Source organism: Branchiostoma lanceolatum, chromosome 5 (assembly GCF_035083965.1).
Source record: "Branchiostoma lanceolatum isolate klBraLanc5 chromosome 5, klBraLanc5.hap2, whole genome shotgun sequence".
Classification (NCBI taxonomy): domain Eukaryota; kingdom Metazoa; phylum Chordata; class Leptocardii; order Amphioxiformes; family Branchiostomatidae; genus Branchiostoma; species Branchiostoma lanceolatum.
The window spans coordinates 8540671-8562088 of NC_089726.1; the positions used below are offsets into that span (position 1 = coordinate 8540671).

General features: G+C 42.7%; 2 protein-coding genes across 3 annotated transcripts; one reads left to right on the forward strand and one right to left on the reverse strand.

The window, feature by feature from the left end:
• Nucleotides 1-44: 44 nt before the first annotated feature.
• On the forward strand, nucleotides 45-11866 carry LOC136434826 (uncharacterized). The gene is made up of 7 exons (XM_066427898.1): nucleotides 45-173; nucleotides 7551-7588; nucleotides 8503-8615; nucleotides 9350-9546; nucleotides 10095-10203; nucleotides 10665-10797; nucleotides 11228-11866. The coding sequence occupies exons 1-7, from the start codon at nucleotides 146-148 to the stop codon at nucleotides 11423-11425; spliced, it is 816 nt and encodes a 271-aa protein (XP_066283995.1). The 5' UTR covers nucleotides 45-145; the 3' UTR covers nucleotides 11426-11866.
• Nucleotides 11867-12123: 257 nt separating this feature from the next.
• Nucleotides 12124-21396, reverse strand: LOC136434825 (E3 ubiquitin-protein ligase RAD18-like). Of its 2 annotated transcripts, none has more exons than XM_066427896.1 (17): nucleotides 21281-21396; nucleotides 19019-19100; nucleotides 18794-18855; nucleotides 18449-18519; nucleotides 18169-18310; nucleotides 17407-17719; nucleotides 16923-17019; nucleotides 16526-16637; nucleotides 16042-16114; nucleotides 15843-15910; nucleotides 15663-15723; nucleotides 15041-15346; nucleotides 14589-14756; nucleotides 14304-14434; nucleotides 13914-13993; nucleotides 13735-13794; nucleotides 12124-13181 (listed from the first exon to the last, which is right to left on the reverse strand). In XM_066427896.1, the coding sequence occupies exons 1-17, from the start codon at nucleotides 21332-21334 to the stop codon at nucleotides 13046-13048; spliced, it is 2016 nt and encodes a 671-aa protein (XP_066283993.1). In that variant the 5' UTR covers nucleotides 21335-21396; the 3' UTR covers nucleotides 12124-13045. The 2 variants fall into 2 exon arrangements, with proteins under 2 accessions (XP_066283993.1, XP_066283992.1); XM_066427895.1 differs by having other exon boundaries at nucleotides 16923-17022.
• Between the last annotated feature and the right edge of the window lie 22 nt (nucleotides 21397-21418).

Here is a 21418-nt window from a genome sequence, read left to right on the forward strand (position 1 = left end):
ACCCTGACCCAGATGCGCAGCTGACCCGGAACCAAGGACTCTCTTCCGCATATCCTTGAACCACCGAACCTTGGTGGTACACAGTACAGTACAGTACAGTCAAGAGACGTTCTAGTCGCAAGGACAAAACGTCACTGCCTAAACCATGGCAGAAATCAAGTCCATGCAGCTCTGTGAGTATTCAGCCATGGTATACGTAACGACTTGTGAACCAGTCCAGTTCCGACGCCTAGGTAAGGGGAGCATGTAGTTTTCCCATTTATGCAAATGAGTATGTGCGCGAAAGCACAGACAGGCATGTATTTACACATACATTACAGCACTCCTCAACCACAGCTGTCATACGTCACTGACATGTACACATCCATGCCCTCTAACGTACATTCGGTCATACCCTTGTTCACTTGTATTCATCCTACCTCATTTTACATCACTTTCATGATCATACACCCTTATGCACTTGTATTCATCCTACCTCATTCTGCATCACTCTCGTACACCCTTGTGCACTTGTATTCATCCTGCCTCATTCTGCATCACTCTCGTACACCCTTGTGCACTTGTATTCATCCTGCCTCATTCTGCATCACTCTCGTACACCCTTGTGCACTCTCATTCATCCTACCTATACCTGATGTACCCTTGTACACCCTTCTTATTCATCCTACTGATTCTCCATCACTCTCCTACACCCTTGTGCACTCTCATTCATCCTACCTATACCTGATGCACCCTTGTACACCCTTCTTATTCATCCTACTGTTTCTGCATCACTCTCCTACACCCTTGTGCACTCTCATTCATCCTACCTATACCTGATGCACCCTTGTACACCCTTCTTATTCATCCTACTGTTTCTGCATCACTCTCCTACACCCTTGTGCACTCTCATTCATCCTACCTATATCTGATGCACCCTTGTACACCCTTCTTATTCATCCTACTGATTCTCCATCACCCCGTACACCCTTGTGCACTCTCATTCATCCTACCTATACCTGATGCACCCTTGTACACCCTTCTTATTCATCCTACCTCATTCTGCATCACTCTCGTACACCCTTGTGCACTTGTATTCATCCTGCCTCATTCTGCATCACTCTCGTACACCCTTGTGCACTTGTATTCATCCTGCCTCATTCTGCACCACTCTCGTACACCCTTGTGCACTCTCATTCATCCTACCTATACCTGATGCACCCTTGTACACCCTTCTTATTCATCCTACTGATTCTCCATCACTCTCCTACACCCTTGTGCACTCTCATTCATCCTACCTATACCTGATGCACCCTTGTACACCCTTCTTATTCATCCTACTGTTTCTGCATCACTCTCCTACACCCTTGTGCACTCTCATTCATCCTACCTATACCTGATGCACCCTTGTACACCCTTCTTATTCATCCTACTGTTTCTGCATCACTCTCCTACACCCTTGTGCACTCTCATTCATCCTACCTATATCTGATGCACCCTTGTACACCCTTCTTATTCATCCTACTGTTTCTGCATCACTCTCCTACACCCTTGTGCACTCTCATTCATCCTACCTATACCTGATGCACCCTTGTACACCCTTCTTATTCATCCTACTGATTCTCCATCACCCCGTACACCCTTGTGCACTCTCATTCATCCTACCTTTACCTGATGCACCCTTGTACACCCTTCTTATTCTTATTCATCCTACCTCATTCTGCATCACTCTCGTACACCCTTGTGTACTTGTATTCATCCTGCCTCATTCTGCATCACTCTCGTACACCCTTGTGCACTCTCATTCATCCTACCCGTACCTGATGCACCCTTGTACACCCTCCTTATTCATCCTACTGTTTCTGCATAACTCTCGTACACCCTTGTGCACTCTCATTCATCCTACCCGTACCTGATGCACCCTTGTACACCCTCCTTATTCATCCTACTGATTCTCCATCACTCTCGTACACCCTTGTGCACTCTCATTCATCCTACCTATACCTGATGCACCCTTGTACACCCTTCTTATTCTTATTCATCCTACCTCATTCTGCATCACTCTCGTACACCCTTGTGTACTTGTATTCATCCTGCCTCATTCTGCATCACTCTCGTACACCCTTGTGCACTCTCATTCATCCTACCTATACCTGATGCACCCTTGTACACCCTTCTTATTCATCCTACTGATTCTCCATCACTCTCGTACACCCCTGTGCACTCTCATTCATCCTACCCATACCTGATGCACCCTTGTACACCCTTAAGCTTCTTATTCATCCTACTGATTCTCCATCACTCTCGTACACCCTTGTGCACTCTCATTCATCCTACCTATACCTGATGCACCCTTGTACACCCTCCTTATTCATCCTACTGTTTCTGCATAACTCTCGTACACCCTTGTGCACTCTCATTCATCCTACCTATACCTGATGCACCCTTGTACACCCTTAAGCTTCTTATTCATCCTACTGATTCTCCATCACTCTCGTACACCCTTGTGCACTCTCATTCATCCTACCTATACCTGATGCACCCTTGTACACCCTTCTTATTCTTATTCATCCTACCTCATTCTGCATCACTCTCGTACACCCTTGTGTACTTGTATTCATCCTGCCTCATTCTGCATCACTCTCGTACACCCTTGTGCACTCTCATTCATCCTACCCGTACCTGATGCACCCTTGTACACCCTCCTTATTCATCCTACTGTTTCTGCATAACTCTCGTACACCCTTGTGCACTCTCATTCATCCTACCTATACCTGATGCACCCTTGTACACCCTTCTTATTCATCCTACTGTTTCTGCATCACTCTCCTACACCCCTGTGCACTCTCATTCATCCTACCTATACCTGATGCACCCTTTTACACCCTTCTTATTCATCCTACTGTTTCTGCATCACTCTCCTACACCCTTGTGCACTCTCATTCATCCTACCTATACCTGATGCACCCTTGTACACGATTCTTATTCATCCTACTGATTCTCCATCACTCTCGTACACCCTTGTGCACTCTCATTCATCCTACCTATATCTGATGCACCCTTGTACACCCTTCTTATGAGAATGCTCTAGGGTGCATCAGACATAGGTAGGATGAATGAGAATGCATCAGGTATGGGTAGGATGAATGAGAATGCACCAGGGTGCATCAGATATAGGTAGGATGAATGCGAATGCACAGGGTGCATCAGATATAGGTAGGATGAATGAGAGTGCACAGGGTGCATCAGGTATAGGTAGGATGAATGAGAGTGCACAAGGGTGTACGAGAGTGATGGAGAATCAGTAGGATGAATAAGAAGGGTGTACAAGGGTGCATCAGGTATGGGTAGGATGCATGAGAGTGCACAAGGGTGTACGAGAGTGATGCAGAAACAGTAGGATGAATAAGGAGGGTGTACAAGGGTGCACCAGGTATAGGTAGGATGAATGAGAGTGCACAAGGGTGTACGAGAGTGATGGAGAGACAGTAGGATGAATAAGAAGGGTGTACAGGGGTGCATCAGGTACGGGTAGGATGAATGAGAGTGCACAGGGGTGTAGGAGAGTGATGCAGAAACAGTAGGATGAATAAGAAGGGTGTACAAGGGTGCATCAGGTATAGGTAGGATGAATGAGAGTGCACAAGGGTGTACGAGAGTGATGCAGAAACAGTAGGATGAATAAGACGGGTGTACAAGGGTGCATCAGGTATAGGTAGGATGAATGAGAGTGCACAAGGGTGTAGGAGAGTGATGCAGAAACAGTAGGATGAATAAGAAGGGTGTACAAGGGTGCATCAGGTATAGGTAGGATGAATGAGAGTGCACAAGGGTGTAGGAGAGTGATGCAGAAACAGTAGGATGAATAAGAAGGGTGTACAAGGGTGCACCAGGTACGGGTAGGATGAATGAGAGTGCACAAGGGTGTACGAGAATGATGAAGATACAGTAGGATGAATAAGAAGGGTGTACAAGGGTGCATCAGGTATAGGTAGGATGAATGAGAGTGCACAAGGGTGTAGGAGAGTGATGCAGAAACAGTAGGATGAATAAGAAGGGTGTACAAGGGTGCATCAGGTATAGGTAGGATGAATGAGAGTGCACAAGGGTGTAGGAGAGTGATGCAGAAACAGTAGGATGAATAAGAAGGGTGTACAAGGGTGCATCAGGTATAGGTAGGATGAATGAGAGTGCACAAGGGTGTACGAGAGTGATGGAGAATCAGTAGGATGAATAAGAAGGGTGTACAAGGGTGCACCAGGTATGGGTAGGATGCATGAGAGTGCACAAGGGTGTACGGGAGTGATGCAGAAACAGTAGGATGAATAAGGAGGGTGTACAAGGGTGCACCAGGTATAGGTAGGATGAATGAGAGTGCACAAGGGTGTACGAGAGTGATGGAGAGACAGTAGGATGAATAAGAAGGGTGTACAGGGGTGCATCAGGTACGGGTAGGATGAATGAGAGTGCACAGGGGTGTAGGAGAGTGATGCAGAAACAGTAGGATGAATAAGAAGGGTGTACAAGGGTGCATCAGGTATAGGTAGGATGAATGAGAGTGCACAAGGGTGTACGAGAGTGATGCAGAAACAGTAGGATGAATAAGACGGGTGTACAAGGGTGCATCAGGTATAGGTAGGATGAATGAGAGTGCACAAGGGTGTAGGAGAGTGATGCAGAAACAGTAGGATGAATAAGAAGGGTGTACAAGGGTGCATCAGGTATAGGTAGGATGAATGAGAGTGCACAAGGGTGTAGGAGAGTGATGCAGAAACAGTAGGATGAATAAGAAGGGTGTACAAGGGTGCATCAGGTATGGGTAGGATGAATGAGAGTGCACAGGGGTGTACGAGAGTGATGGAGAATCAGTAGGATGAATAAGAAGGGTGTACAAGGGTGCATCAGGTATAGGTAGGATGAATGAGAGTACACAAAGGTGTACGAGAGTTATGCAGAAACAGTAGGATGAATAAGGAGGGTGTACAAGGGTGCACCAGGTACGGGTAGGATGAATGAGAGTGCACAAGGGTGTACGAGAGTGATGCAGAATGAGGCAGGATGAATACAAGTGCACAAGGGTGTACGAGAGTGATGCAGAATGAGGTAGGATGAATAAGAATAAGAAGGGTGTACAAGGGTGCATCAGGTATAGGTAGGATGAATGAGAGTGCACAAGGGTGTACGAGAGTGATGGAGAATCAGTAGGATGAATAAGAAGGGTGTACAAGGGTGCACCAGGTACGGGTAGGATGAATGGAAGTGCACAAGGGTGTACGAGAATGATGAAGATACAGTAGGATGAATAAGAAGGGTGTACAAGGGTGCATCAGGTATAGGTAGGATGAATGAGAGTGCACAAGGGTGTACGAGAGTGATGGAGAATCAGTAGGATGAATAAGAAGGGTGTACAAGGGTGCATCAGGTATAGGTAGGATGAATGAGAGTGCACAAGGGTGTAGGAGAGTGATGCAGAAACAGTAGGATGAATAAGAAGGGTGTACAAGGGTGCATCAGGTATAGGTAGGATGAATGAGAGTGCACAAGGGTGTACGAGAGTGATGGAGAATCAGTAGGATGAATAAGAAGGGTGTACAAGGGTGCACCAGGTATGGGTAGGATGCATGAGAGTGCACAAGGGTGTACGAGAGTGATGCAGAATCAGTAGGATGAATAAGGAGGGTGTACAAGGGTGCACCAGGTATAGGTAGGATGAATGAGAGTGCACAAGGGTGTACGAGAGTGATGGAGAGACAGTAGGATGAATAAGAAGGGTGTACAGGGGTGCATCAGGTACGGGTAGGATGAATGAGAGTGCACAGGGGTGTAGGAGAGTGATGCAGAAACAGTAGGATGAATAAGAAGGGTGTACAAGGGTGCATCAGGTATAGGTAGGATGAATGAGAGTGCACAAGGGTGTACGAGAGTGATGCAGAAACAGTAGGATGAATAAGACGGGTGTACAAGGGTGCATCAGGTATAGGTAGGATGAATGAGAGTGCACAAGGGTGTAGGAGAGTGATGCAGAAACAGTAGGATGAATAAGAAGGGTGTACAAGGGTGCATCAGGTATAGGTAGGATGAATGAGAGTGCACAAGGGTGTAGGAGAGTGATGCAGAAACAGTAGGATGAATAAGAAGGGTGTACAAGGGTGCATCAGGTATGGGTAGGATGAATGAGAGTGCACAGGGGTGTACGAGAGTGATGGAGAATCAGTAGGATGAATAAGAAGGGTGTACAAGGGTGCATCAGGTATAGGTAGGATGAATGAGAGTACACAAAGGTGTACGAGAGTTATGCAGAAACAGTAGGATGAATAAGGAGGGTGTACAAGGGTGCACCAGGTACGGGTAGGATGAATGAGAGTGCACAAGGGTGTACGAGAGTGATGCAGAATGAGGCAGGATGAATACAAGTGCACAAGGGTGTACGAGAGTGATGCAGAATGAGGTAGGATGAATAAGAATAAGAAGGGTGTACAAGGGTGCATCAGGTATAGGTAGGATGAATGAGAGTGCACAAGGGTGTACGAGAGTGATGGAGAATCAGTAGGATGAATAAGAAGGGTGTACAAGGGTGCACCAGGTACGGGTAGGATGAATGGAAGTGCACAAGGGTGTACGAGAATGATGAAGATACAGTAGGATGAATAAGAAGGGTGTACAAGGGTGCATCAGGTATAGGTAGGATGAATGAGAGTGCACAAGGGTGTACGAGAGTGATGGAGAATCAGTAGGATGAATAAGAAGGGTGTACAAGGGTGCATCAGGTATAGGTAGGATGAATGAGAGTGCACAAGGGTGTACAAGAGTGATGCAGAATGAGGCAGGATGAATACAAGTGCACAAGGGTGTACGAGAGTGATGCAGAATGAGGCAGGATGAATACAAGTGCACAAGGGTGTACGAGAGTTATGCAGAAACAGTAGGATAAGAAGGGTGTACAAGGGTGCACCAGGTACGGGTAGGATGAATGAGAGTGCACAAGGGTGTACAAGAGTGATGCAGAATGAGGCAGGATGAATACAAGTGCACAAGGGTGTACGAGAGTGATGCAGAATGAGGCAGGATGAATACAAGTGCACAAGGGTGTACGAGAGTGATGCAGAATGAGGTAGGATGAATACAAGTGCATAAGGGTGTATGAAAGTGATGCAAAATGAGGTAGGATGAATACAAGTGAACAAGGGTATGACCGAATGTACGTTAGAGGGCATGGATGTGTACATGTCAGTGACGTATGACAGCTGTGGTTGAGGAGTGCTGTAATGTATGTGTAAATACATGCCTGTCTGTGCTTTCGCGCACATACTCATTTGCATAAATGGGAAAACTACATGCTCCCCTTACCGACGCCTAACATGCTTTTGATTGATTTACTACGGTTACTCGGTATCGACCTTCGGAAGGCTTTTAAAAATTGTTAACGAATTTTGCCTTTCCATTCAAACCTCGGGGTTCACGCGGACGTAATAACACTACATCATTGGGTCTAGTAAAGTTGTAATTTTGACTGATACCGAAGTGAACAACGGTGAACTTAGATAACTAAATTGATACTACCTCCCTTGCAGACTCCCATGTGGGAAGAATCTACAACGAGCTGAAAGAGGTGAGAGGCAACTAACTGCCTACTTTTGTGTATAACACTCTAGTCTGTCCATAACTATACACCAAGGGGATTTTTGTCTGGGCAACCTTGTAAACTTTTATCATGACATGACTTCCGCTGCTGTGCTGAAATTGGATATCAGGAAAGGTCACTGACCTGCAGATCAACAAGGCAACGTGCGTGATATGCTCTCTTGTTGACGCACAGTAAACTCGCCGGAATTCGTTAGAAATAATGTTGAACGTAATAGGGCCTTCATGCAAAGAGCTAGTCTCATGATTTTTGACCAAGTGGAGAATAGTCGCTGTGACGTGGCGACGATTGAGTAAAAAAGAGTCTTAGATAGTGAAGATTTTCTTTAAACAATAATGCTTGCACTTGGACAAATAGTTGGTAGTAAACTGTTTAGTTGATATCACAGATAAAGCCCATGGTCACTTTTCAACACCCACAGACCAAGGACAATTGTTTCCGCCCTCTATTAAGCTTATAAGAGGCCACACCCAACAGTATTACTGCCTAGCCTGGGTATCATCCTCCGTAGTAATTACCACTGGCTAATAAATCTTTTCGTTTGGGTCCACGGTTAGCAAGCGAAAAGATTGAGCCAGCGGTTACTACGGAGGACGGTACCCGGCCCAGACTAAGCACTGCCAGCACTGTACGGTACTCTACTAAATGCCACAGAAACCGGACTTTGTACTCTCCAAGCGCAACATGTTTTGCAACAAGAGGTTAGGCTTCGGCTTGCCGGTGGTCGTCTTTTTATCGGGATTTCTATTTTGTCAGGTTTTCCGCAGCCTGACAAAATAGAAAGCCCGAAAAACGGATAAAATACGTCAAAAACAAGCCAAAGCTTAACCTCTGCTTGGAGAGTAGTTTACCCGTGTATAACTGCGGCTATCCCTTGCTAGTTGGGTTACGGCGAAACCGGCGACTTGAAGGTGGAGGACGTCAGTAAGTTCGACAGTCTACACTATCACGGCGTCCAGGCGATGGACGAAGCCATCCAGCGGTTTAACATAGGGTACGTTAAATCCTTCAGCTATGTTTACAGAACAAACACAATAGTGTACTGTACGTGTACTTTAAATTTGTTTTATAGTCGTATTTGAAGGTGTATCCTTTACCGTAAGTGCTTTAATTACGACCATGATTGCTCTGGGTGTTGTCCTTTAACGTAAGTTTATATAGATAGATTGAAGTTCCGGTCGCCCCCAAGAAAGCTACATATCTGTGGAAATTGGCCCTTACTTTATTACTGATTAGAGCCTTGTCGAGATTGTATAAAGATACAAACAGACAACGGTTGAAATTTCCATGGTTCAGTCAAGGACCTCCTTAGTTCAGTGCGCCTATATCTATATTTCAACCATACTTGAAAGCTTACATGCAAAAGTTTCAAAGAAAAGTGCATAGAGGCATATTTGGTAGTTGACCTTCCAACCATCTTATCTCTCTCTCTCATCGGGCTCACAAAACAGCACCCAACGTAGGGGTGTGTGCGCACCCAAAGTAGGTGTGTGTGCGCACCCAAAGTAGGTGTGTGCGCATGCATCCAAAGTAGGTGTGTGCGCATGCACCCAAAGTAGGTGTGTTCGCACCCAAAGTGAAGTAGGCGTGTGTGCATCCAAAGTATGTGTGTGCGCTCCCAACGTACGTCTGTGCGCACCCAAAGTAGGCGTGTGTGAATTCAAAGTAGGTGTGTGCGCACCCAAAGTAGGTGAGTGTTGCTCATTGTACCTGTCGGCCACGGTACAGCAAAGACACCCGTGTGTTGGATGTGGGGTCGGGGATCGGCGGACCAGCGCGGTACTTGGCCTGGAAGACGGGATGTCACGTGACTGCTCTTGAGATTCAGCGTGACCATCACGAGACCGGGGAGGTTCTGACGGCGAGATGTAACCTCAGTGAGAGGGTCCAGCACGTGTGTGGGGACATTATGGACATTGACCTGGGTAAGACCCCCATTTCACTAGACGGCGATGGCGCTACGAACTCGCTACGACCTGAATTGGAGTTGTGATCAACCCTTGCCTTCATAATCGGAATATCATGCAAAATGTCAAAGTATGACTGAAAAGACGACAAAACACACGAAGCGTAAAAAGATTCGTTTGTAATCTATGAAATTCGTTTAGCACTCAAATCTCTCGGTCGCTGCGCGGTCACAGCGAGGTCACCGACCTAGTGGAGAGTAAATACATCAAATGTAAAAGAGCAGAGATCGTATTGTAATTGAACTGTAATTTTGATCGGGAAGAACGGATTAATCACCTCGAGGACACTTCTATATAATATTCATGTTTATTTTAACGCTTAGGTCTTAAGTAGCAACACATGTTTTAGATTCAATTGTCATTTTTTGTAACAATTTCCTTGAAAATCCCTAAAAGAATCGGCCAACGATGTTTTATCAAGGAGGTTAAAAAACAGGAGAGATTTTTTTAACCTCCTTAGTTTTTCAAGGAGTCACAAGGACATTATATGACTTGATTTTATACAGGGCATGGCAGTTACGATTTGGTGACCAGTTGGCTGGTGTTCTGTCACATACCGGACAAGAAGAAGGCCAGCGAGCGGTGTCTGCAGCACCTCAAGCCGGGAGGCAACATGTGAGTTCTTCGCTGTCACTTACGAACATGTACTGATGGTATGGTGACATAAAAAAACACATAACAGTCAAAATATGTTGGTACTGTCACAGATTCGGGACCTTCCCACGACATTAGTCCTGACCACTACCCAACCAAGATCGTTTGGGTTTGGAGTAGCCTGGAATCCACCATATTCTAGCTTCAGTCCGCTCTCAAATAGATTATGACATTTTACCGACTTTTATTTGTATCTATAGACTTTTAAAGACTAAAAGGCAACCTCGTCGACCAACTCCCAACCACAGATGACATTGCTTCACGGTCTGGAGAAGGTCGGGAGGCCATGCTCGGTTGCAATTGGCACTGATGAAAAATTTATTAATTTGATAGATATGTATAAGCTATAATTTGTGTAAAATTTGTTTGGATCTGTGAGACATGGGGCATTTCGGAAAATTCGTGTTTGTTCTTTCCATTAGGCTCGTGGAAGACCTTTTTGCCCTTGGAGACTTATCGGAGGTGTCAGAAGACATTCGGGTCAACTACTTCGATCTTCCTAATATCCAGGACTACAGGCAGCAAATAGCGGATGCCGGCTTTGCCAACGTCCAGGTATTTCCGCACGCGCAGTGATCACACATTTGTGTAGAAACTAGTTAGAAAAGATCGTCGGGAGAGTGCAGGTGAAAATTTATATCAGTGAAAATTCTAAAGACCAAATGTCTGCGTAGATTTGTTTTTTCGTCGTTCTGCTTCCTTTATATTTTTCACGTTGTGATTTCTCATTTGCGCTGTCCAAAGGCGCTAGCCTGAGTGACATCCTACGTAACTATCGCGGAGTGGTAGGAAGCGAAAAGAATGAGCCAGTACAGTGGTAAGTAGTACGGTAGGATGGTACACAGGCTACGAAAGAGTGCAGATTAAAAGCACGAGTTGTCGAAGAAAAAATCCACCTGTAACAGTGAAAAGTTGATCTACAGAAATTCCCAATGCTACTTTTATAAAAATATATATTCCTAATGTCTATTTATGGACACAACAGGTGGAAGACCTTACAGCGGACTGGAAGGACTACGTCCAGGACCGCCTGAAGGCCTTCATCTCATCCGAGGATCGCTACGTGCGGGTCCACGGCAGACCCACTTACCAGGCTCTGCACAACTTCTACAGCTGCATAGTCAGGCTGTTCACTAGCGACCGCGTTGGAGGAGGTCGTATCTCTGCTACCAAACCGACATAACTTAGTATAGACATTTCTTCGATAATTGAAAATGCCACCATCTAATTTGTTCCATACTTGATGTTGAAATGCCTTTATCACCGTTGCCTTGATAGATAAACCAACTGCACAAAGATATAAAAATAACTATATATAGACGCAAAATAACTATATATAGACGCACTATAATCAGTAGATTATTTTTAGCTTATATGTGTATCATTCCATAATAATTGTTTTTGAAATTGCTGTACCTGAAATGGCTATACGCTACTCTAACAGTTAAGTGCAAATATTTTGTGTTAATTTCCAGCTACTGATGTCTATGAAATTGATCTAACTAGGAAGATGAGAAGCCATGTCTAAAACAATTATCATGGCTTATCAAATGAGAATGCATTCCTGATTTCTTTGCTCTGAAGCAGATAATTGTCACATGATGAATAAAAGCTTTTTAATTTGCGTTTAGAGTCCTGATTTCCTGTGTTGCAAGTTTATACATATGACAATCTTTGTGACACAACAACAAAAGCACAGCGACTTTCGTAAGGTCTTCTACAACTATACATGCAAACAACATGAGCCTTGCAAAAGTGTCTTGCCATCAAACTCAACTTTTTCCAAGTGATAGTTCCCCAATGCTCTTAATAAATTCAAGTGCAGTTCTGAAACCCTGTCTATAAAACTACATTAACCGATCCATGAGATAACTAGTGAGGTTGACAACTTTTGCAACTTTTTTTTTAATAAAAGTTGATATGACACGCACTGACTGTACATTCTTATCCATACATGTACAAATCTTTGTTACATAATCTTTGCTAGCTACATGTATGGTTGGCCATGTTGGCATAGTGGTAGATTTTTTTTAAACAGTGAATCAATGAATACCGTTAGAAATACCGGGACCACAACAAAACTCTTCTGAACAGGACGTATGTTTAATAGCTTATCTACCAGTTCATTCCTCAGTCGGAAGCCACCGTATACATAGATCTTTCTCCCCAATAGACACACTTGTTGTTATAGAGGACATTTATATGCATGATACACGTTCTTTAAAAGCTATAATTGCAAGAGATATGAATCATCAGGAAGACGTCTTATAATACATTCGGCTCCAATAATCGTGTGCATGTGTATGTATATGTATACATAATACCATTGTACATATCAATAGGAAGCAGTTGCTCTGATAAAATCAAATGTTACTGAGCTTTGTGTATGTCTTACTTTTGACTGAAATTCATAGATATGCAAGTACTAAATTCTGTCTTTCTTGAATAGATAACATTTCCACCAATTTTGCGATCTTGATGCAGGAGAACCTTTTTTGAGATCTTGATGCAGTAGAACTTGAGTATTTTAATTTGCAGTTGATTCATAATGTTAACATCTAAAAGACATATATGGAAGACAGTGGTCACATTCTAACATTCATCTTCAGTTTTAACACACAAAGAAGACCATGATCTTGACATCAAAAACACAATGATGTGCGTGTAGCATTTGACAACACTCACTTTCCAGCCTAACACAGTGGCAGAGAAGAGACTGTCAGAAGACTGTGAAAACCACACAAGGATTGTATAGCCTTGACCATGATTGTTCTTTTCTTAGGTAGGTGTTTCCCACCCAGCGTCATCGATTGTCCTTCCTGGTCGTTGTGCGACGTTTGCTTCTGCGTACGTCTTGTTCACCCCCGAACGAACCATCACTGTCGCTCTGTAACTCTGCCATTTTCCTCTTAGCCCTTCTCAGCTGCCTTGCAGGAGGACTGGATGGTAACATCATAAAAAAGTTATTCACTACAAGAATAGAACTGGGTATGTAGCTAGCTTGAAAAACATCAGATTCAGCTGTACAAAAAATATTGTTATTCACAAGCATTATGTTTGGGTGACCTGACCGTCCATCACCTTCCTCAGGGCGATAATGACTGGTTCCACTTCACACAGCAGCTAGCTAAGTGGGGCTGCAGTGTACATGTACCTAGCTGCAGAGTGAAGTAAAATTAATCATTATCGCCCTGAGCCAGGTGACAGACGGTTACCGAAACGTCAGCTGTTGTAACTCCTTCTTTGTGAACTAAGAACTTGCCAACCTAAAGAAATGATTCATGGCTCAAATTTGGCTAAAAATGAAATGTGTGCTTTCTATGGAAGAAATTACCTTTAAAGTTATTTTTCCATAGCCAGCTATGAAAAGATCTGTGTTCAAGATCCAAGAATCCATCCTGTACTTAGGTTTCACATTATACATGTACATCAATCTTTGGTGCTAAAGTGGCTCTTTTTTCAAAACATGGAACACATCTGATGATGACTTACCTATCTGGTACACACTTGATCTCTGGGTCATCACCAAGAAAGTCAAAGTCAATGATGGAACTGAAATAAATAAATAAATAAATGAAGTAAAAAGTTATCAACAGACTAGATGCATGTTAATATATGTTCTGTTATTAGAAATAAAACAGTTGGAATTCATCAGCTAGATTTGACTTTACCTTGGGCCTGAGCTGCTTGACTGAGCATCTATTGGATTCTGCAACTGATATGGCTTCATGGCCAAAATATCAACTGAACCCTGTAAGGATATCAAGTATCATTGAATATTATATGGAAAAAGACAAATACATGTATATGGATATGGATTCTCAATCATTCATTTAACATTAAAGGCTTACTGGACACAAAGCATAAATGTATTCATAAAACTTACAAAATACAAAGTTGCTGCCTCTACTACTGGCCTTTTAAATTCGAGTATACTCTTGGAAAGTCTACTGTAAGACACTAAAAGTCTTCTAGTAATGTAAAAGCAGCTAGGAACACACATATGGATAAATCCCATGCATCTCCACATTGCATCAACATCACAATTGATAACATCTGACCTCAGATGCTCCAAACTCGAGAGAGGGTGTGAGGGCGGTATCATCATCGTCTGATTCCGTATCTTTCACAGGTTCTATCGCATTCTTCGATTCAGTCAGCTGCTCTTCCTCTGGCTCATCTGAATGCGTTTCTGTACATAATGAGTGTGAGATTAAGACAAAGTAGGACGCATGAAAATAAATAAATCACAAATAATCTGAAAGTACCAGTTGCCTTTCTAACTTTGATATAAGAATATTGAATGAGACAGAAAATATATACATTTTGTACTAGAAGTTGTGCACCTTGTTGAATGTTGTCAAAAAGACAGATACTCTTCTCACTGGCACAGTCATCTTCTAGGTCATCTCTGGTGTCATCAGGGCAGAAGGTGTCCTCCTTCTCATCCATGTCATCAAAGTCTGCCAGCAGGTTGAACTGTGGGGCATCTAGTGTCTGGTCCTCAACTTTGTCTGATTCAAACATTGAAATGAAGAAATAAAAAGGCTATACTTTGTCTCAGTGCATGGGGTCAAAGAAAAGACTAAAAAGACATAAATTTTGTACTTACAGTAACTGTTACATGTCTACTAGTAATCTGTTTTGTTCTAGCCCTTCATCAAGACACTTCACATACTAAAAACATTACCAAGCATGACACAGAGATGCCTACAGGAGATTTTAACATGTAGGATCAGCTGCAAGATACTTTCGAGTGTTGTCATTGTTAACATCAGCATTTCCTTTCGGTCCTTACCTTCTATATGCTCTTTGATGTCCTCTGTTCCCACTGTGGCTTCTTGATCCTCCTCTGTGGATGCCTGTTTTGCTTTCTGTTCTGTCAGATTGTCTTGAACAGTTGGCTCTGTTTCCATTGACACATCTGATGGCTTTTCTATGCTTGGTTCTTCTGCAGCTACATCCAAGTCCACCTCCATGGATGGCAGTTTTTCTTCCCCGGCATTTTGTTGCACTTCTCCTGCCAGCTTTGCTTCCCTCTTCTGTTTCATCCTTTTCTTAGCATTTTCTATCAGTGAGTTAAACTGTGCTTTGTGTTCGGTTGCTGAAAAGGAAAAGAAACTCTGCATTTCAAGTCTAATAAATGTTGACATTGTTTATCTCAACAAGGTGACCACCCCTACATTAAGACCTTCTGGCCATTGTGACCACTTTTTGGTGGTCCATTAGATAATTTTCCCCATGATTGACACAAGCAGTAAGAATTCTGTCTATAGTGACCATATGTCCACATAGACCAGATTTAATTGGCCCCCTGAGTGGTCTTCTTGGCCAGGTTTGAAAGGTTTGAAAGTACAACCATCTACTTCTAATACACAAATAATGCAGGACAAAAAGTCTAGAAAGTGTCAAATACATACCATATTTGGTATTGACTCTGTCTCTTTCTTCTTCATTTGAAGTCTTTTTGACAGGGAAAGCCTGTAAGAAACAATCATTTACAAGTCAAAAGCCTGTCAAAATCACCCCTACTCACTGAAAAAAAGGCACACAACTTTAAAGAGAATTGGAGAGCTGAAGCTGAACAATGTCCAACTCACAGGCTTGGTTCCAGTTGACTTGTTTAACACCCTCTCATGCTTTTCCACTTCTTTCACAATCTGGGCAACTGAAACACAAATACATGTACAATGTACATTATACACTTATCACTAAGGAATGAAAGTAAGGAAATATGCTTTATTGTAAAACATAGGATGCATGAAGAAGAATAATGCCAGTCATGTATGTCTGCCATACCTGATTTGGGGTCTGCAGAGTCACACTGTGAGTTGTACCTCAACACAAACTCATGGTGCCGGCCGATCAGGGCCTGCAACAGCAGTACAAAACATGTGAGGGTGTATCATGCCACTGCCAGGTGTAATGGCAAATAGAAATACAGATGACTACATGTGGTTATATGCCATTACAAAAATGCAAGATCCATTATACCACCATCAGGCATGTGGGTCCTCAAAATACAAATGACACCTTCCACCTACATGGTTGTACTAAAAAGTGACAACATCCAGGTTTAATGTCTAGCAGGAGCTTCTGATCATCCATGACGGTTCAAATGGAAGGAAAAAATGGCACTCACCATAAGCAAGTAAGCAATGTGTTAACCTTTAGCACACTGAAGTAGCCATTTGGCACCTCATTCTCTACTGGTTACAGAGTTAGGCAGCAGGGAGAAGGTTAATTTCATGTGACATTCATAACTTTAACTTTGACAACCCACCTGCCTGTCCCCCTGTGTAGACAACCCCTTCTCCTTCAGTCTCTTCCTCAGGTCCTTATCAGACATCAGATTATACACCAGTTTGGCCATGGGCTTTCTCTTGGGAGCAGAACTAGGAAGAAATAGTGTAGAAGGAAACTGGGTGTTAGTTACATTTGAATCAAACAAAAAGCCCACTCCTTTCCAAAGAGCATGAATGACACAGTAACTTCATCCAAACAAGTACAAACACAGCACAGTTGCGGATTTCACAATCAACAAACTATTTCAAGGTTGATACGTTTGTCAGATAAAGGATAATAGCAATGTACAGATTAGGAAATGGTCTGGCTTGAGCAGAATGTCATAAGTCAGAGGAAGTAGAACCAAAGTAAAGATGAGCGTTAACAGCTGTCACCTTCTTAAGGACTCTTTCTTCTCCTCCCTTGTTAAGCACACGTCCAGGTGGGTGTTGATGTGTCTCTCAGGGATACTCACTCCACACACAGGACAGTCTGCTGGGTGAAAACGCAGCGCAACACTCTTATTGTGAACAACTTCATCAGGTATACCACTGGAAATGTTTAACCTTCAGATAAATCAACAACACGTTGTCTTATCAACATTTACATTTACAACTCACATGAGAAATTTGGAGTTTTATTTACTGGTACATGTACTGTCTTATCATGGACCCTCTCTGCCATGGTCCAGAAATGCAACTAACTTTCTACCGTTTGTAGCAATCTTTGGGAGGGAACAAGTTGGTTAGCCATTAGAATACTTAATGCTTCTTTATTGAGGAAGCTGTAACTCTGTTCCAGTATTGTGTTGACAGTTTGTCATCTGCACAAAATACATGATATAACAATGTCCAAACAAGCTTAGTTATAACACCCCACCTGTTGCAACTTGTGAGCTGTTCCTGTCAACTGCTGAAGTCGACTCAGACGAAGTTGATGCCTTTGGACTTGGCACTTTGACAGCCTTTACAGGTGGAGGCGTGACCACAGTTCCAACAATCTCTACATCGTCATCACTGCTGGACTCCTTGTATGAAATTCTTTTGTTTCTTTTTCTCTTAACATCATCTTGAAAGTCATCACTGTTGTCATCTTCTACGGGAAATGTTCTTGTACCAGCAGCAGAGCAGAACCTGTCTAGGGTGTTGGTTGGAGGACTTTTCTTCACACCAGTTGTAACAGGTTTGGAGCTCTGAAATAGATACATGTGTCATAAGAAATACAGGGAGAATCTTTCTAAAGAGCGACACAGCTTCATTCACATCAAAAGACAAATATATCTATAGAAATTTACTATTTTTTCTATACTATCATTATATACATTTCTTCAAAGATGGCAATTATTCTTCCAGGTAGGGAGTAGAAGTTGACTGAGCCCTACATGGCCTTTAAGGATTACTTAAAGGAATGCATTTAAGTTTGTGGTGACTTAATTTTGTTGTAGAGAGAAAATGGAGTGTTCGCAGTGTTTTCAAGTATGAGGTTGAAACATGGTGGTACGCAGGCAGAGGAGAGACAAGCATTTTCTCTGTGGTTTCAAATTCATGGTTAAGAGGTAGAATTACCATGAAAATCGTGAACATTAAAAACACCATAAACTTATTTGCATTTACAGTATATGACAACAAGGATGACACAAACCTTAGTTGTCTTTGCTGCGCTGACATGCTGGAAAATAGATGCGTCTGGTTTGGAAGGAGCTGGAGCTGAAGTGGACCCTCTGTCGGTAGTGTCTGTTGTGTGGTTGTTGACTCCTGACTTCACACACTGGAGCAAACGGGGTCTGTAGAAAATTGGGATTGAGGAAATAGTACATTACTGCACCAGCATGAAGAGGACTTTCAGAGCAAATGCATTCCTTAACGTTACTGACAGTATCATTTCAAATTGTGGGATAGTTTAAGATTTATGAGGAGCTCACCTAACATCAAGAAACTGTCTGACAAGGTCATCTATGCCCCTGTTGTTTCTCAACTCTGGTTCACTGACAGACTGTGGGCAAACACATGATGGTATTAATAAGACATGGCATGATTGCAAATATCAATGTGTAGTACTGTACATGGAAGTTCATAGCTTTTTTCACATGCAAGATATATACATACATGTGAGACATAGTACATGTAAAATGAGTGTTGCGATTATCTCTAACATTTTATATTTTGGCAGATCTCTAGATCTTGTATTTACATTTACTAAGAAATTACCCTATTCACGATTTCAGTCTATCTGTTTATCTCTAGATAGATTAATCTGTTGTACTTACCGTTCCACAGGTTGGGCACTGGGTCTTGTAATTAAGATACCTTCTGATACACAGTGAGCAATCTACAAGTAAAAAAAACCCACAGAATTACAAGTGCACATAAACATTAGCTAGAAACAAGGAATACAATTTCCATTGTGGGGTATAAAACCGTTTAATGTGTACTTTATCATGCAAAAAACGACAAATATCATCAAGAGTCGCGACTTTGCTTGGTATACTTACAGTTGTGTGAACACTGAGGAATGATCATCGTGATGTCAAAGTACTCATAACAGATCGGACAGCGCAGCAGGTCATCTATGGTCTGTAACAACATCATTGAAACTTGCATTACACACACAGTCACAAATTTTCTAATGATGCGTAACATTATATACTCCAATCAGATGTCAATAAAGCAGATTTTGAGACAATTATGTAGCAAGATAGGACTTGCCATTGCCACAGATCAACATGCTGTCCTATCTCCTCCTAAATCTCTTCACGATCAACACATCATGATCATCATCATCATAAATCATCACCATCACTTACATAACATAGTGATATGCTGCATGCTGTGGTCCCCTAGCAGCTACTACTAGAGCGCAATTAAACAACAAGAAGCTCAAGTTCAAACTTCCTTCTTAGCTCTTTGTCCTCAGACACAAATGCAAAGGTACCCGGGTCACGGGTGCCTCACTGGGCGCCGAGTAATGAACGCGTGAACAAAATGACGTCGTTGCTGGACGTCCAGCACCAAATAAAGTTCATCACTAGAAATCCAGTGACGAACGGCTTTATTCCAGTAATGAAGCCCCCTCGGTGCTGGAATTCCAGCACTGAATCTTGCCTCGGTGCTCGGTTTCCAGAAATGAACTCCGCTCATCACTTGGCTTCTAGTGACGAACTCCGCTTGCCAGACAAGTAGACTGGTTCAAAGGTCATTCATCACTGGTTACCCAGTACGGAGGTCACTCGTCGCTAGATAACCAGTAACGAAAGTCCCGCGGTCACGGGTTCCGCGCTGGATTTACCAGTGATGAGTGACTCTATAGTGCTGGAAGCCGAGTGATGACATTATTTCGTTAGTGGCCTTCCAGTGATCACATCCTATGATCACTGGAATGTTCCAGTGCTAACTATATTAGACAATATTTTGAGTGCATTTTGAGTCGATACTAGCGTCCACCAAGCCCTCTTATTAAGAGGCTCATCCTTTGTTTCGTATGATTTCAACTGTAACATTTTAGGCTTGACTCTATATTGTCACTATATTTTGACAAGCAGACGTTTTAAAACTTAGTTCAGGTATATTGATATATTCATTGTTTGTTTGTTAGTTTGTTCGTATTGGACGACCCAATTGCTGTTTCTTATCTTTCTTATTGTTATTGTACTTGTCTATGTAAGTTGTAATTTTTTTTTTTTCAGAGGTGATGTTTAATTAGCTTTAGCTAGAGTGTATCACCCCGGTGTCCTGTATATTCTTCTGTTGTTTGATAAAAAAATAAAATGAAAAAAAGCCCTCTTACGGGCGTATGAATCGTAGAATTCGGCAGAAAAGGGAATAATCAGCCAGTAGAGTCAGTTCACAGTGAAGATTACATTTCGCCCGTTTGAACGGAAACTGCAGGTGAAACCCTGGCGTAGTTAGTCTTGACTAGTAGAGCCTAAGTCGATACCGTTACAGCGTATTACAGTAAGACAACGCCGGGAACCTTTATATCGTATGATTTTTTTAATGATTGATTTGTCAGTGTTATGTACTTTTGTGTAACACGAACAATTATTTATTCAAGCATCTAACGTTATATCTGGATATATTTTATTCACTAGTTTGACAGTTTGTAGTATATTTGTACCACATATGATGTCGCAGCTACTAGCGTCTTCGGAAAGCCAGAACGTAAAATCTTATTTGATATACATAGTAATGTGATCGACCGTCACTTGAATTTGTATTTTGGCCTTTTTTCGTAAGCGTAACGTTACGTAAATTGACGCGTACGTTAGCGTAAACTGCAGAGAACCAACTGCAGATCGAGTTAGCTGGCTCGGTTTATAATTACGGTGCGGAATCTATCGTCACCAGATCAGGTTTGCCACAACGGAATATTTGTCAATGGTTTTCCAGCTCCGCCGGTACTCTAATGATCTCTCATCTCTCGGTTTCCAGTGATTCCAGTAACGAAGTCGCGTCATAATTTTTGCTGGACGCCCACAGATGACAAAACTTCATCATCACTGGAAGTCTAGCGATGAAGGCACCTTCGGTGCTGGACACCGAGTGATTACTAAGGAACTCGTGACCCCGGTACTTTTGCCACACAAATTATGGCTATCGTAAAACATGGACCGGAAGCTGTACATCATAAAATGAATGGATGAAGCCGGCCGCCCCCCTCCCCTTTCTGCAACCAGCCCTGTCGTCGCGTCGTGACTTGCCCACGATCAAATTATAAAGTTACACAACAAACTCATAATCAATAGTCAAAAACAAACCTTTAACTGCTTGAAGTTCTCCGGCCAGTCTCCAGAACTGACAAACGATGACATGATTTCTTCTGAGTACACGGAACAATCTTGAGATTACCTAACCGGCCCAAGTGTCTTCTGTGTTCAGCTCCTACAAAATTTGGC